Source organism: Bipolaris oryzae (genome assembly GCF_000523455.1).
Source record: "Bipolaris oryzae ATCC 44560 unplaced genomic scaffold scaffold_43, whole genome shotgun sequence".
Taxonomy (NCBI): domain Eukaryota; kingdom Fungi; phylum Ascomycota; class Dothideomycetes; order Pleosporales; family Pleosporaceae; genus Bipolaris; species Bipolaris oryzae.
Window position 1 is genome coordinate 26,131 of NW_006911319.1, and position 15,485 is coordinate 41,615.

Below are 15,485 nucleotides of genomic sequence, written 5' to 3' on the forward strand. Positions count from 1 at the left end.
GATAGAAAAAAAAAGAAGCCCCCAAGTGCAAGATGCCCGTAAAACTCCCTTTTCCCGAACCATAGACGGAATGTTCGTCGTGACGCATGTACACGCTGCAGTGCGCATGCATCGTATCTGTACATAAGAACCCCAAGATCAAGCCGACTGATCTCTTTTTGCTGTACCTGAGCAAAAACTACACAATCGACTACTGGAATCCACGCTCTCTCACTCCATGCCGACATACTTGAACCACAACGGCCTACAATCCTCACGATTCAACCACTTCTCACCATCGGTAAAGCGGCCTGTGACGCAACCCTTGCACTTTGGATTGTTCGGACAATTGAAGAACGGAATGTGCTGGTATCCGATATCGCGGAACCAGTGAATCTTATTCTTGTCTTCAAAAAGACCCAGCGCCACGCTGTGCACGGGTGCGTCACCCCATCGCTCGTAGAAGAAGCCGCCAGCGCGATCGAGATGGTCAAAGTAATCACGGTATTTTTTGCTGCGCCAGAAACTCAAGTCGCCGATTTCGAAGTTGGACCAGAAGTGGCAGGTTGAGTAGCCGTGGGCTTTCTTGTTGTTATCGGGGCGGCGCTTGCTGTCCTCGAGCCATTCGCGTGCGTTGTTTGGGTGGACGTAGTCCGGGTTGTCTTGGATGAATTTCTTGGTCTCGGGCCAGAGGGTTGCAACGCTGTCTGGGCTGTCGTAGATGTTGATGTTGAAGCCGTAGGTTTTGTTGTGGTCTTGCATCCATGCGAAGACATCGTAGTCGACGTCGCAGAAGAAGTGGACGTTCGGTTCGACTCGCCAGTAGTACTGCACATCTTTCAATGCAGGGTGTTCGCTGAACATGCCGCTGTTCCACCGACACATTTGGTGGTAAGACTTTTTACTCATGTATTGTACCTGAAGTGATTCCAACAGCGATACAGACTCTTGGTATAGGTCCATGTTTATCCACGATGGCACATCCCAGTGCTCAGCGGGAACTAGCTCGTACCGCACTTCGGCGTTGGTGGCTGCGCGCGTAGCCTTTTTGAATTCTTCAGTAAAGGGCTTATCGTTGAAGAAGGTCCACGGGTAGTTGAACTTGTGATTCCACGTGCGCTCTAGATCGTGCATACTCTGAAGCATATCCTCGAGTTCTTCATTGCGGACCAGACTAAGAATCGTGGCGTTGATGCGTGCGCTTTTCGGGTTGTTGGGGGCATAGTTATCGCCGTCGACTCGTCGCAGTGGCTCGGGGGGTTCGCCAGACGCTGCGAGTAACAATTAGAACTCATGCCCCACAGTGCAGAAAGCAGGAGATATCCTTACGGTCTAATTGAGGATCGTGATCCCAATCCCCAAGTTGGTTGGTCGGAAGCTTGTTCGGAATCTGTATTGGCGTCTCGGAACCGGGCGTCCTGAGAATCTGAACGAACAGATACAGAAACACACAGATGGTGGCGCCAGCCAAGTAGCGTACGCCCTTGGGAAGCGCCATTTTGAAGAGCGAGGGCGTTGGCTGTGGGGTTGGGACAAGAGTCCCGTCCTGAAAAGTCGCCGGGACGTTACATGTTGTGCTCCACGCAAGTGACGCGGAAGGTAGGGGCGCTAGTATACGATAGGGAAAGTGGAAAATGTGGGTCATGCCACGTGCAATTGGACGGAGCTGAGGCGGCTAGCCATGTCCCGATGGTTCAAAGAATATATAAAATGATTGCATTGTAAAGTAGAGATATACGTAAGAAAAGTAAGATAGCATGATACATCTCACCGAAACTTCAACTCAGTGGATCCTGACATCAACCACTGTTGGTGAAATACACTTGCCAGGCAGATATCCTGCCCCCACGCGCTCGTATATCGTCTCTCCAGCGCGGCCCTTGTGTCCTGCCACTGCGACAATCAAAACATAATGCCTTTGTGTCTCAGGCGACGGACTACCTTTTGCCTTCCCCAACACCACACAGAGCGTTTTCGGCCTCGAAGATGGATTCGGAGCATCGAGGATCAACTCACCCTCGCTCGATAGTGCAGCGCCAGAGTCGTATTCCCGTGCTGAAGCAACCAGCGCCATGTTGACGATGCTGACATCCGTGCTGGAGATATTGTTGGGAGCATTCGTAGACCACGGAGATTGTAAGTCTTCCCACTCGTAGTTTCCAAAATCTGGCTGCAAGTAGTCTATTCCCCCGGTGTATGCCATCCATGACCATGAAGGCACAGTCGGTAGAACGCTTTCGGCGGGGAAGTGAATTCGCGTCAGACTCCTGGTGTCGACACCGCGTCGCCACAAGAGACTGCGCCGGAGCAGACCACGCGTCACTCCCTGATCGAAGACTCCAAACCCACCCCTGACATACATTGTACGGAGAAGACGTTGTTGTAGGCCATCTATTGCTGTGGGTCTATCGTACGCTTTTGAGAGTCCTAGACGTGAATACTTGCGATAGAGCTCCTGAAAGCGAAGAATCCTTTCTCCTTGAGTTGCACTGGAAAGTATGTGTGGGAAATCTGGATCTCCCAAAAAGGCCGCGAGTTTACTATTCTCACAAGTTAACTGAGGCAAACATGAACCCTGCATCGTGTACTTACTTGCTAAGCGTTGTCGAGGTTTCACATCGAACCCCTTCGCCGCATTCAAAGTATGTCTGATGTTCAGTAAAGAACAGCGTCCTTCGAGCAAGAGCATGTTCTTGCAGTACCCACCCACGAGCGTGCAGCTGGCCATCGAGAACATGTCTTTTGAAATCATCGATGTTCTGGCAAATGTAGAAAGGGGCTTGATCTTTACCCTCACGACGCAAGCCAACATAATCTCTGGGATTGCGTTGCCTCAGGAATCCTGAATAGTGGTCCTCAGCGCAGCTCGCTGCAATCACGCAGTACGCGCCACTATAGACTTCCTCCATCCGTTTAGCCTCTTTTGCAAAGTCGCCACCCGGCCCTTGTATCACACATAGCGAATCGATCCAGAGGTACCGTCGTCCCAACGCACGCGTGACTGCCACAGCGTCCTTGAATGTGTTTGGCAGAGAGCTCAAATCCATACCATCAAGGTGAGCTTGAAGGGTTTCGATAGTGGTTGAGAAATGCCTGGACCCCCATCTATGCGACAGAGCCACCCATTCTCCAGTATCTTCAGCTCCAGTCACCCAAAGGCGGATCATGCTGTCGCCATCTACACCCACATCGAGCAATCTGGTCGGCAATCGCGACTTCACATTGGTTCTGGGCTGTAGATGAGGCGCGCACTGGTGATTCTGATCGCAGTAGTCAAGCCAATTTTTGACGACCTGTAGATGGACAGCACTGCCAGCATCTGGAAGGGCAACGAATCCTACCTGGACGTCAGTACTTGGTGGTAACTGCTGTCGAGGATCGCGAACGACGGAGAGAACAGGATATCCACTGCTCTTAATTGTCAAAAATGGACCAGTGCGGTCAAACTTGATAACTTGAGATGCCGCTTCACCGTGCCTGATAGCAGTATTCAAAAGCAGGGGACACAGATCGCATTTTTGGGCGAGTGCGCTTGTCCTCAGGGCTTGGTTGTCGTATGATATCGAGAAACCAGGACTCAGAACCTGTTCTTGAAATATTGCACAATTTGTGCAGAGTACCGCTGCTACTTCATGATGAATTTGGTCATGTGCGTCCATCGTTACGAGCGCTGGAAGTAAGTCCAAGGCGACGCTGTTGCCAGATGAATACTTCCAATCATTTTCATCAAGCTCTGGAGAGGCATAGTTGACCTAAATAGAACAACGTTAGTCATTTCGGAACAAGTCACTAGATCTTGGGAATACTTACTCTCTTTTGGTAAGGAGCGGAAAGGCCGTGACTCGCTGAGTTCGAAGTTGCTGTATACGTAGCAAGATCTCCATCCGTGGTGCCATAACTTGATGCAATCAATTGAGATGCGGAGAGACTTTCAGGGATTGAGTGAAGTGATCCGTCGACACACCAGTAAGTTTCGTCTTCATCCTCTGCATCGATGTGTTCCAATCGTTTCCGGAACTCATCCGCAAGGAATCGACTTTCGCCTGCAGGCTCAGGTTCAGGCTGCAAGGGAGTCTCGGCAGAGACAGTCTCTGCTGGGGCTGGGGTCAGGCTGAATGAAGGTAGGCCCGGTGCCGGGTTCTCATCGAACTCCACTACGTTTTCTTCCACCGTCAAATTTTCAGACGTCATAATACCAGAGCCCTGCATACTCGGAATACTAGTCGCGGAGTCTTGACGAGGTTTCACGGGGGCTTCTGAAATCATCGTACCTAGTCTCGCCCGAAGCCTGACAACGAGCAGACCAGTCCTCACAAGTTCCAAAAGATCTCCGATTGCTGTAGTGCCGACTTCGCATCTACCGTCTTCTGCAATCACGTCCATCCAGCGTGTCACAACGCTGTGTACCGAAGCAATTCTCTTTCCATTGACCACACGAATCTCGTAGAAACTGTCGTTTCCTAGTTCGAGGTGGAAATTATTCACTCCTTGTTCCCCATACAACAGCCAAATGATGAGCTCCAAGGTGATGCAACCCATGGCCCATATGTCGTATAGACGTGACCGCTTTTTGGTCGTGTGACCTAGACGTTGAGACTTGATACCCGTCTCTACTTCTGGGGCTTCGTACCGCCGAGTACCATACTTGGCTGCTGTTTTGCTAGGACGCATCACTGTGGCTTGGTCGTGCAGTCGTGCCTCGCCCCAATCACCAATCTTGAACGTTCCTACTAATCCTCCATTATTGAAGACAAGAATGTTCTCCGGTTTCAGGTCACCATGTCGATATGAAGCACCGGTTTTGTTCAAGTTGTGGGCAGCTTCAAGTGCTTTCGCGAGTCCCAAGATCTGTTTGATGACGTCTTTGACGAGGTGTGCTGTCATAATGGGAGAAGGCATCCTTTTCCAAAGACTGCAAAGGTTCCCGCCGTCTGCCCATTCAAACATCAAGTAGTACTCTTCATCTCCTTGGTCTTTCCGGCGCCGAAAAGCTGTGACAAAATGGACGATATGATCTTGGTTGAGTTGATTCATTGTACGAAGTGCCCTCACTTCTTGTTCCCAGTGTTGTGCTACCTCTTCGGCATCATCTTTAGCCTGTATCTCTTTCACTGCAAAGGAAGTGTCTTCTGATAGTGCCTATCCAAGTGTTAACAGCCACACTAGCACCGAATTTGTTTGATCAAAGCTACTTACGGGGTCCAGGTGATTCCGGTGTACTACATACTGTGACACGACACCAAAAGAGCCTCTCTGTGAGTCTACTTTCTTTGTAATGAAGGGCAGAATGTGAGATTCCTCCAGGTCATGGTTGAATCTGGTGGTCGAGAAGACTGGAGCGTTGAACTGCCACTGTTTCTCGAAGAAGTCTGGGGCCCAGTCTTTCCTCCCCAAGTCCCGCTGGTCTTTGATAGGAAGTGAATCGTCATCGATGCCCTTCCTTTTCAATGACTTCATTATGTCCATACAGTCGCCTGCATTCATGTATACCACAATGGCAAACACCTTCTTAGCACGTGACTTGATGAACTTGATCATCTCACCTTCTCTCTTTGAGACGGGTGTATCTATACCTAAGGATATCTGAATCATGCCTTCTGTGATGATATCTTGGACATTGCCTTCTGGCACGAATCTTAGTGGAGTTTTCTCGAAAGCGCTCTTCACAAGTCTGTCCGTGATCATGGGTCTTAGCTGTGGTCTTGGGCCCGTCTCCTCGTCGGACGATGACTCGTCGGACTCATTGTCAGATACAACTATGGCAGTGTCGTCTGTGACCACTGGATCTTCGGTAATGGTTGTGGAACCAGTGGCCATGGTTGTAGAATCTGTAGCCATGGCCATGTGTGGTGAGAAGAAGAGGAATCTCGCTTGGGCAATAGAGACGGACGACTCGAGAACTGAGTGCAAATGTAATGCCTGATACAATGAATTTTTGCGAAGTACCTATGAGTATGGTCGCTTATCATGAGAGTCCACATCGCTGACTCCATTTCATGCTTTATAGGATGGCAGATGCAACCTGAATGTCGCGGAGCTGTCGTTGACTAATTGAAGTTCAACCAAACTTACAAAAGACATGCAAGGCTGAAGCTGAATCTGCATTAATCCTGCAACGGACGAGGATGCGCCAATTGAACTCTCCAGGATCCAATCAATGGACAGACTAGTCGGAGATGGATCAGTCGGAAGAGGTGCTGCTGCTAGGTACATAGCCGAGATGAGAGCATGTTATCGCGGCATCTACACCGGAGCATCGCTTATGGCGACCAGCTGAGCTGCAGTCGCGAAGGACAACTCTCTAAAGGAGGCAAAGTGTGAAACTGGAGGTGGCGAGGGTGGGGGGCCAGTAGTCGCAAGGCTGAACATTAACTGTGGTGTGTTCGGCGATGAACAGGTAAATGCCATAAACGAGAAGATTTTCATATGTAAGTGACCGTTTTATAGTCATTTTCTCACATGTAGTAAAAAACTCTTATGAACAATTGCGAAGTGGTGTTTTGTTTGTGAAAGTCGCTGTTGCCCGATGATGTTTGCTTTTGTGAGAACCAGTGACGCACGGTCCACAGCCCAACCACCTGCCTATAGGAAACACTTGCCTGATAGCCACCCTGACTGCCACAAACCGTCCTCCACACCATACCATCCGTCAGCTGCATATACAATTTCAACTCGTTTATTCCGTCCTGAACCAATGTCAAGTGGCTGCATCGTATTGCGCTCACAGCCTTGTCCTCTGCCAATAGAACGCATACATAACCGACCCTTTACCTCTACCTCCGTGCTGGTTACGTCATCACCGACACTCATCGAGATCCGTCTTCATGAGAGTAATTAATCAGCATGATTATGGCTGCGGATGTAAAGACATAGCCTTACCTGCGTCAGCGGCTCACAGCCTTGGATAATATAGGTGTTATGCATCATCTGCAGTATGAATTAGCGAACTTCAACCACGCAGCGTTGTAGATTTCTGCTCACATGTACATGGAACCCGCAAGGAAACTTCAGCTCCAACTTCTTCACTAGCTTTTCTGGGTCGATGCCAACAACGCCGACCTTTTGCTCATAATTTTGGCAAGGCAACTCGGCAGTTGATTGTGGGAGTTTTTGTCGTTTCTTTAGGTGTTTGGGAAAAGGCCTCTTAAACATCTGAACTAGGCCACCCATTGTGGTTATCGTGGGAATATTGCGCAGGTCCTTCTCGCGGGATCCCACCTGAAATAAGTTCCTCTAGTCTTCAACTCCGAGGTGGACTCACGGGATCAAGCCACTGGGCTGAGCAACCGTTCGAGTCGCCTTTCTCTCAGCCACAGGCAATTTCGAAGAGCCAATCATGCCTGTACCTCAGACACCAAAAACTCTCGAGCTGAACGCCTGCGCCGGGCAAGAACAGTGATGCGCGCGCATCATCAGATTTCAGCACACATGCGTGCGATGCGATACGAGGTGTCACCGGTCATATCTGATACCTTTCTGTAGCATACTGCCTGAACAAGAAATGGGCGCTTATAGGTGCAACCATCAACATCGCCACTCAGTGTACGCCACGGCTGCCAAAGAGTCATCAGATTCACGCGCTGGTGTACGCATTTGGTATACTTGCCGGTGTGGTGGAGATGATTGGATCTAATCAGTCTTTCAGTGGGCGTTCGGGGTTGCATAGTGTAAGAGCAGAATGCCGAAGCCTGAAACTTCGCCCTGGCCTCTGTATTGCGCCCCTACAGGGATGTTACGGCCGTCAGTCTTGGACCCCACGCTTGGCTTTAGCAACGGGAGCCTGATCGGACTTGAACGCTGTGCGCACCACAATTTCTGGTGACTTTATTCGTCTTTCTCATGTCTATTCTTGCCTAAGGTATCTCTACAGCTTCAACCAAACTGTTCCAACATACATAATATGCCTAGCTTGGTGGTCATGCAACGGGCCTCACCAATGGCATGCTCTTCTCAATCCGATTTACATCTGCCTGAATGTCAAAATCTAGCCTTAACTAGAGATTTTGAGCCAGTGGCTGACGATTGCTGCTCTTCTGAAAGAAACCACATGCAGACCCGAGTCCCACAGCAAGGCACATTTGAGCTGAGACCATATGTACATTTGATAGCTGACGGTCTGCGACAGATGAAAGGCAACAGCTGTATCTAAGAAGCGAGCAATCGCCTGATATCGAATCCAATCAAGTACCTGGTGGTTCACCTGACGACATGCATCGGTCAAGCAGAGACCTAACTTGTTTCAATGCCAATCACGCTGTAGCGGCGAGGGATGGTGACCGTAATGAAGTTCTTGGGGAAGAAACGACTGTACCTTCAAGTCCAAAAGCCCCCAACATGCGAAAGAACGTCGTCAGTCCCGTTCTGTTCATACAAAAATGGGCACGGACGCATTTACCCCGGGATGCGCCAATAGCTCAGCTATCGAAGAGGCTCGCAGAAGTTACAGTTAAAACGCACCTCCAGCATAGATTTGTACCGAACAGTCATGTCAGAGAGATTGTTACATCTGAAGCAGTACGGATCGAGCTCGATAAGTCTAATTATTCAACCTTTCGGAGGATTCACAAAGACCCAGTTACTACCGAAGACTATTCGGCATATAAGAAAATCCTTACCATCCTGTACCTCATCAAGAAACCATCTAAGATTCGAATGTTTGTTAGCTATGGTGTCTGTGATAAGGATCTACCACTAGGCATACACCAGACCTCGAATAAACCGCATTGTTTACCTGAACTGAGAAGTCGGTCGAATCATTCCGCCCGCCCTATAGTATTCAGAAGACGAGACTACACGGATGATTTCTTTCACAGCCAGTGGAAAGTTCTCGCTCCTGTATTTGGTAATCATGAAGAGCGCCGCGATCGACCTATCGTTCTTGAGCCTGAAGTAATTCTACCTTTCATCTCCCACTCCAAAGTCACACGGGAAAGTGGGTTCGGTGATGTCTACAAGACTGAAATACACCCTGACCATCATGACCTGGGGATAGCTAGTGTAGGTAGCCTTCCTCCAATCTGGCCAGATCATAACCTGATGATGTTAATAATTTACCAGGGAAACGTCTTCGCTATCAAAAAATTGAAGTCGCCTGATCGAGAAGCATTTAATCAAGAAGCTACCGTTCTCAACAGAATTTCAAATAAGCGACACGGTCACGAACATCTGATCACTTTATTGACCACTTTCCAGTACGACGAAAAGTTTCATTTCATATTCCCATGGGCGGATGCTGATCTTCTTGAATTCTGGAAACGACACGAACAGGCACCCGGTGGCGAGATGGTGGGCAAGTGGATCATAGAGCAGTGTCGTGGTCTTGCAGATGCTCTCAACAGTATACACCGATATGCGACGACGTCAGGAACAACGTTGTTCAATGCCTTCCATTTGACCGAACAGGTGGACAGCGACAAGAAAAAACGGCTCATTCGAACCGACAGTGCGGGTAACGATCATCATCTCCGCAGTCTGTTTGGCCGCCACGGAGATATCAAGCCAGAAAACATCCTGTGGTATCCCTCTGAAAATTCAACAGGGGGTCACGGCGTTCTCAAAATTGCCGATTTCGGCGTGGCACGCTTCAGCACGGTGAATTCATGGGATACCCATAAGACTGGCCGAATTCCCAACACGGATACGTATCGTTCACCCGAGATGGATCTCAACGGAAACCTGACTACAGCCTGCGATGTTTGGGCGTTGGGCTGTGTCTTTCTTCAATTTGTTACCTGGTATTGTGGAGGTAACATATTAGTAGAATGGTTTGGTAAACGGCGTTTGGTCAAGGATCCGCAACAAGCTAACATGGAGACTGACACTTTCTTTGTCCTGTATTTGGAACAAGGGAAAAGAAAGGCCAAAGTAAAACCTGCTGTTGTAGAAGTAAGACCTCTTCATTCTCCCTCCCCTGCACTTTGATTCCCATTTACTCTACCACACCATTCACGCAGAATGGATGCAGTAAACATGTCATCCATTAATGCCCTCTCTTTTCACACCGCTAATTAGACTCAGGTGATCGAAACCCTACAAGGATACCAAACCTGCACGCGCGAATATAGAGAACTTCTTGACATGATCCAACAAGACATGTTAGTCGTACAGCAACAAGAAACACCCACGCAAGATGACAACGACACATCAAAATTCCAAGACGCGCTCTCTTCGAATACACAAAGTCGAATGCGGTTGGGCGGTGTTCGAAGAAAGAGCTGCGGAGATATCTGGCGCAGAATAGGTGACATCGAGTCTATTCGTGACCAAGAAAAAGGATTAACGCGGATTGACACGTTTGTACCGGCGTCACCTGTTGCCGAGAGTCACTACATGTGGTCCTCAAAGCCTCATCTGGCGAGTGCAATGAATGCACTCGAGATATCCTCAGGCGGATGAGCAACCACATGGGAGTTTCAACTGCACACGCGTGGCTGTGGTTAACAATCAACCATACTCGATTGTATCCCTCAGATTCCACATCGAGAAGGGAAACCCGACCCTGCGAGAGTCGACAACCACTCTCCGAATGTCGTGCCGCCTCAGGGACTTAGCTACTCCTCCAACCGCTTCGTTACATTGCGGACAACATACCAGCGCGAAGCCGCGCTGCAATCACCTTCGTTTCCGTTATCAACGAGTCAACACGAGGGACTAGCCTGGTGAGCCTCCTGCTACCCTTCTCCGAACATCATTGGCCATGGTTCCTCGCATCAAGTCAAATCCAACACAACACCAGGACATCAACCCTGCTTTGTGTCACATAATGCGCCGCTACCCTAAACGCAATACCACATTCCTGATGCCGCTGGACAACGAAGTCAGGAAATCGTATCTTCATCTTCTATGAAGAACGACCGGAAAACACCCCACTCAACACTGACCACCTCCACTCCACTTGTAAAACTATGATGCTTGCATGATTTGTTATATACCCCACCCCGGTACTGACATGGAATTTCAGACCGCGTTTCCTTTTTCATACCAATGGAATCCCCAAGGCAAAAATAATCTCAAAAAAAGACTTTTCAGTTAAGACAGATGAATAACTAGTGTCTAATCCAAAAAAACCAACTTTGTTTACATCTATTCATATACTCCATAACATGATCATACCCATCCATCTATACTCTCCCACTTTCTCCATGCTTCAATCGACTTCATCTCCCCTCCCATCTCCCCTTTCTCTCACAATTTTTCATCAAATCTAATGCTCATGCCCATGATGCTCATGTCCTACACCCTTATCCCCAAAATCCACCTTCCACCCCCTCGTAACAAAAACGCGAGGATCCCTCACAACCGCAAACGCCGCCTTCTTTCCTGTTGCGGCATGAAATTCTAGAGGGACAGATTTCTTGCGACGAGTCTCCTTCTCTCCTTCCTGCATAACAACAACCTCTTCTTTGTCCTTCCAAGCCTTAGGAGCGCCCACGATGATAATCTTCTCAACGCGGACATTCTCCATAGTCTTGAGGTACTTCTCGCACTTGACGGTGCGCTGGTTAGTGTCGAGATTGGAGGAGGTAAGGATTTGGCGTGCGCCGTCGAAGGAGAAGCGGCGGTGGATGAAGGCGCCCATTTCGTAATCGAAAGTCTCGCCGTCATCGAGGTAGAGAGTGCCGACGGCGTTGCCGTCTTTGTCGAGGTTGACGACGAGGGTGAAGGGGTCGTACTTCATGAGGCCGGATGAGCGGCGGGGACGGTCGCGGCGGGGGATGATGTTGCCACCTTGCATGAGGAGAGGGATCTTTTCGAGAGGAGCAGGGATGGTGTGGTGGCCTTTGCCGCTGTAGATGGTGTAGTCGAAGTAGTCGTAGTAAGGCTGGTCGTCTGCGATGTAGACAGAGACGCTGTCGGCACCCTCCTTTGTGACTGGCTTGGCGAGAAGTCCGGTGGAGCCGATGTATAGCTGGTCATCAACCTCAAAGCCAGCCTCGTCATCTGGATGAAGCCAGAAGTTTGGACGGATGATTGGAGCACCTGTTACGTGGGCTTCATGGAAGGCAGTGTACCAAGCAGGGAGCAGCTGGTATCGCAGGCGAAGTGCTTGGGTGATGATCTCAGTGTATGGTGATCCAGCGATGTAGGGCTCACGACGGCGAGTGTCAATATGAGCATGGCCACGGAAGAATGGGTAATAGATACCCGCCTGGTACCATCGAGTCAACAACTCTTTGCTGGGGTTACCGAAGAAACCTCCAACATCAGCACCTCCGAAGGGGAAGCCGGAGATACCCTGGTTCAGAACCATGGGAATAGATGCCTCAAGGTGAGGCCAATCTGCCTGATTGTCACCAGTCCACATGGCTGCAGAGCGCTGACTGCCAGAGTAGAAGGCACGAGTCAGAACGAATGGACGACGGAGCTCACCCTTCTTACGCTCGGTGATGGCTTGGTATGTCGCATTGTGGAAGGTCATGCCGTTGATGTTGTGCACATCGCGGTGCTCCCAGTTACCGTGGTGCAGGTTGTCCTTAGGCATAGTGGTCTCAGGGCCGTTGAACACTGATGGCTCGTTCATGTCGTTCCAAATGAAAGTGTTATGGGCGGTCCCCTTGAACTTGTCATACTTGAACAAAGTCTTCCACCACTCGACAGCAGCCGGGTTAAAGCAGTCGACCCACATGGAAGAGCCAGGCCAGCACCATCCATCGTAATGGTTGCCTTCCTTGTTCTTGACAGCTAGGTCCTTCTTCTTGAGTTCATCGATTACCGGGTAGTCATTAGTGTTCTTAATGTGCGGATCAATAATAGCAACAAGCTTTCTTTCACGCTTGTCAAGCTGTTGTAACATTCCGTCTGGGTTAGGGAAGGTAAGAGGGTCCCAAGTGAAGTACTTCTTCTCCTGTGTGTATTCAATATCAAGCCAGATGACATCGTACGGGATGTTGAACTTGTCAAATCGTCGATCAACATCCTTTACATCTTCGTCGGTGACATAGTTCCATCGGCACTGATGGTAGGCAATGGCAAAAGACTGGGGCATAGCAGTGTATCCGGTAAGCTGACCGTACTGGCGAGTGAGGTCTTGAGGTGTTGGGCCAAGGAAGACGAAGACGTCCAACAGACCGCTCTCAGACATCCAGTGAGTTTGTGTGTCAGTGTGACCCTCAACACCAAGGGCTAGAGGGTTCACAGTATTCCTCTTCTTGGTGACATCGATCCAAGTCTCCGCAGCGTTCAGCCAGAAGACACCTACGGTTGAGCCCTTACGGTGGGCCTGCATGAACGGAATGGCGCCATAGAGAGTCATAGGGCTATCCATTTCGTACTCAAAGACATCGGCGTTGTACAGACGGTATGGCTCAGTATAGGCATTGTCGCCGCCCCTGTTACATGTCAGTCATGATCGGCAAGGGCTTGTTGTCTTTACATACCGTGTGGTCTTGAGCGACAACCTTGTTGCGTGCTCAGGAATACCAAAGACATGTGCGTAACCTGGGAAAGAGATGTCGAGTGCCACAGCTTCAGGACCCCTGGGCTTGCTGTCGGTGTTGCCACCGAAACTCTCTTCCCACCAGGTGCTCTCGTCTTCGCCGGGTTGCTCAGCCTGCTTCTCTTCTTCTTTGGCTTCTTCGCCTTCCTTCTTCTCTTCGGCAGGCTTCTCGATCTTTGGCCTCCAGTGCTCCACGTTCATGTAACCACGCTCGTTGAACTTGACCTGGGTCTCTCCTTCCCTCTGGAACTCGATGCCGAATGGTGCATGTCGAATGACAGCTTGGTGTCTTCCGCCTTTGCCGTAGACGACCTTGGTGTATCCTTGCTCAGCATCTGGACTGAATGCAGCGCCGGTCGAAGGAGTCAGTCCTCCAACAAGAGCCCATTTTGAGGCTTCATTGTATCTTTCTTTCCTTGCTTTGCTATCGTGACGGAGCTCGATGTTACCCTTGGCTCTCTTCTCCTCATCAAGAGTAACGCGTGCGACACCAGTCTCGAGGAAAGTGAGAGTAAGCGGCAGACGGACTTTCTCCTCGCCTTCTTTCACCGTCTTGAGGACGACAGCATCCAATTGGCCGTTGTTGAAGGTTATCGAAGCAGGGTCGAGCACGTAAGGGGAGCTCCAGGAGCTGGATGCAGCGACGTCATCGGCAAACTGGCGATTTCGCTTGCAGAAGCCAGATTGATCGCATGTTTTGAAGTTTTCGTGCTTGACCGAGACTACAGCCTGTCAGCATATCCTTCGTTTGGTTGTATCCATATACCCAGAAGACGACGCTGCCAGCCACAGCTGGGTAGTCATAGAGAGCTGCGGTGAGCTACATACCAGCTGTCCCAAACAAGCAACACACAACGACTAGCAGTAGAAACACAGCCGTCCACCGGGGAGGCCGTTCCCGTAAATTGATCATGACAGGCAGCTCTTGAGGACAAATTCAGAAGCCCGCCTGGAATGCCATTCACTCAAGCCAATCCTCAACACTCAAGATGCCATGTGGACTTTGAGACGATGCCAAGCTCAGGGTCCAGTACATTTGCACAAATCAGGCATAACTTTATGCAATATTACCCCACTAGACAACGAAGGCCGCAGCAACCCCCCTACCCCCACCTCTCAAAAAATCCAGCTCCATCTCGGTGCCTCTTCCTTTCCCTTAACCTCCACCTCTATCCAAGTATGTCTAGCCCACCTGCTACTGAGCCATTGATCGAGGTCTGAAGACTAATATCATTGACAGAACACCAAACACCACACCATCTCCACCATGACTACCGAGCAGACGTACGTTTACACTCTTAAGAGCAAGAGCTGCTCAGGGGCGGTGAACAGCATGCTGACAGAAGACATAGCTTCATCGCTGTCAAGCCTGATGGCGTCCAGGTATGTAGCAGCTAAACTCTCCTTACAATTGCTCCCCTGCACTTCTGCCGCTTGCAATTCAATTGCTATCGTAGCAGCAGACGGTGGCCAGCAGAGCTTTCCAAAAAGCAAAACAAACAACTAACATGCTCAATAGCGTGGCCTCATTGGTCCCATCATCACCCGCTTCGAGAACCGCGGCTTCAAGCTCGCCGGTATCAAGATGGTCCAGCCCTCCAAGGAGCACCTCGAGAAGCACTACGAGGACCTCAAGGAGAAGCCCTTCTTCCCCGGTCTGATTGCCTGTAAGTCGCTTTCTTTAGCCCAACCAGCGACCAATTGCGTCACTATCGCTCTCAACAATCGAGCCACGCACTAACACGTTCCAGACATGAGCTCCGGCCCCATCTGCGCCATGGTCTGGGAGGGCCGTGACGCCGTCAAGACCGGCCGCTCCATCCTTGGTGCCACCAACCCCCTTGCCTCTGCTCCCGGCACCATCCGTGGTGACTACGCCCTCGATGTCGGCCGCAACGTCTGCCACGGCTCCGACTCTGTCGAGAACGGCAAGAAGGAGATCTCCCTCTGGTTCAAGGAGGGTGAGGTCCAGAGCTGGAAGAGCGCTCAGCACGACTGGGTCTACGAGAAGTAAATGCCTTGACAACTAAGCTTGTAAGGGCATTGGGCAACTTAGTAACTACAAAGACGT

The 15,485-nt window shown here is 50.1% G+C and overlaps 6 protein-coding genes across 6 annotated transcripts; 2 read left to right on the top strand and 4 right to left on the bottom strand.

Annotated features, from left to right (window-relative positions):
* Nucleotides 1-210: 210 nt before the first annotated feature.
* COCMIDRAFT_91938 (glycosyltransferase family 15 protein) lies at nucleotides 211-1,477 on the bottom strand (the record flags this gene model as incomplete). The annotated part of the gene is made up of 2 exons (XM_007688531.1): nucleotides 211-1,250; nucleotides 1,309-1,477. The coding sequence occupies 2 exons, from the start codon at nucleotides 1,475-1,477 to the stop codon at nucleotides 211-213; spliced, it is 1,209 nt and encodes a 402-aa protein (XP_007686721.1).
* Nucleotides 1,478-1,762: 285 nt separating this feature from the next.
* COCMIDRAFT_35616 (uncharacterized protein) lies at nucleotides 1,763-5,823 on the bottom strand (the record flags this gene model as incomplete). The annotated part of the gene is made up of 4 exons (XM_007688514.1): nucleotides 1,763-2,519; nucleotides 2,572-3,712; nucleotides 3,786-5,118; nucleotides 5,176-5,823. 4 exons carry the CDS (start codon nucleotides 5,821-5,823, stop codon nucleotides 1,763-1,765), a joined length of 3,879 nt encoding a protein of 1,292 aa, XP_007686704.1.
* Nucleotides 5,824-6,775: 952 nt separating this feature from the next.
* Nucleotides 6,776-7,149, bottom strand: COCMIDRAFT_91922 (uncharacterized protein; the record flags this gene model as incomplete). Its single annotated transcript, XM_007688532.1, has 3 exons — nucleotides 6,776-6,799; nucleotides 6,859-6,906; nucleotides 6,961-7,149. The coding sequence occupies 3 exons, from the start codon at nucleotides 7,147-7,149 to the stop codon at nucleotides 6,776-6,778; spliced, it is 261 nt and encodes an 86-aa protein (XP_007686722.1).
* Nucleotides 7,150-8,313: 1,164 nt separating this feature from the next.
* Nucleotides 8,314-10,374, top strand: COCMIDRAFT_4172 (uncharacterized protein; the record flags this gene model as incomplete). Its single annotated transcript, XM_007688490.1, has 3 exons — nucleotides 8,314-8,976; nucleotides 9,037-9,864; nucleotides 9,997-10,374. 3 exons carry the CDS (start codon nucleotides 8,314-8,316, stop codon nucleotides 10,372-10,374), a joined length of 1,869 nt encoding a protein of 622 aa, XP_007686680.1.
* Nucleotides 10,375-11,182: 808 nt separating this feature from the next.
* Nucleotides 11,183-14,327, bottom strand: COCMIDRAFT_91942 (glycoside hydrolase family 31 protein; the record flags this gene model as incomplete). The annotated part of the gene is made up of 3 exons (XM_007688533.1): nucleotides 11,183-13,307; nucleotides 13,356-14,136; nucleotides 14,243-14,327. The coding sequence occupies 3 exons, from the start codon at nucleotides 14,325-14,327 to the stop codon at nucleotides 11,183-11,185; spliced, it is 2,991 nt and encodes a 996-aa protein (XP_007686723.1).
* Nucleotides 14,328-14,681: 354 nt separating this feature from the next.
* Nucleotides 14,682-15,428, top strand: COCMIDRAFT_4174 (uncharacterized protein; the record flags this gene model as incomplete). The annotated part of the gene is made up of 4 exons (XM_007688491.1): nucleotides 14,682-14,698; nucleotides 14,767-14,797; nucleotides 14,934-15,081; nucleotides 15,166-15,428. The coding sequence occupies 4 exons, from the start codon at nucleotides 14,682-14,684 to the stop codon at nucleotides 15,426-15,428; spliced, it is 459 nt and encodes a 152-aa protein (XP_007686681.1).
* Between the last annotated feature and the right edge of the window lie 57 nt (nucleotides 15,429-15,485).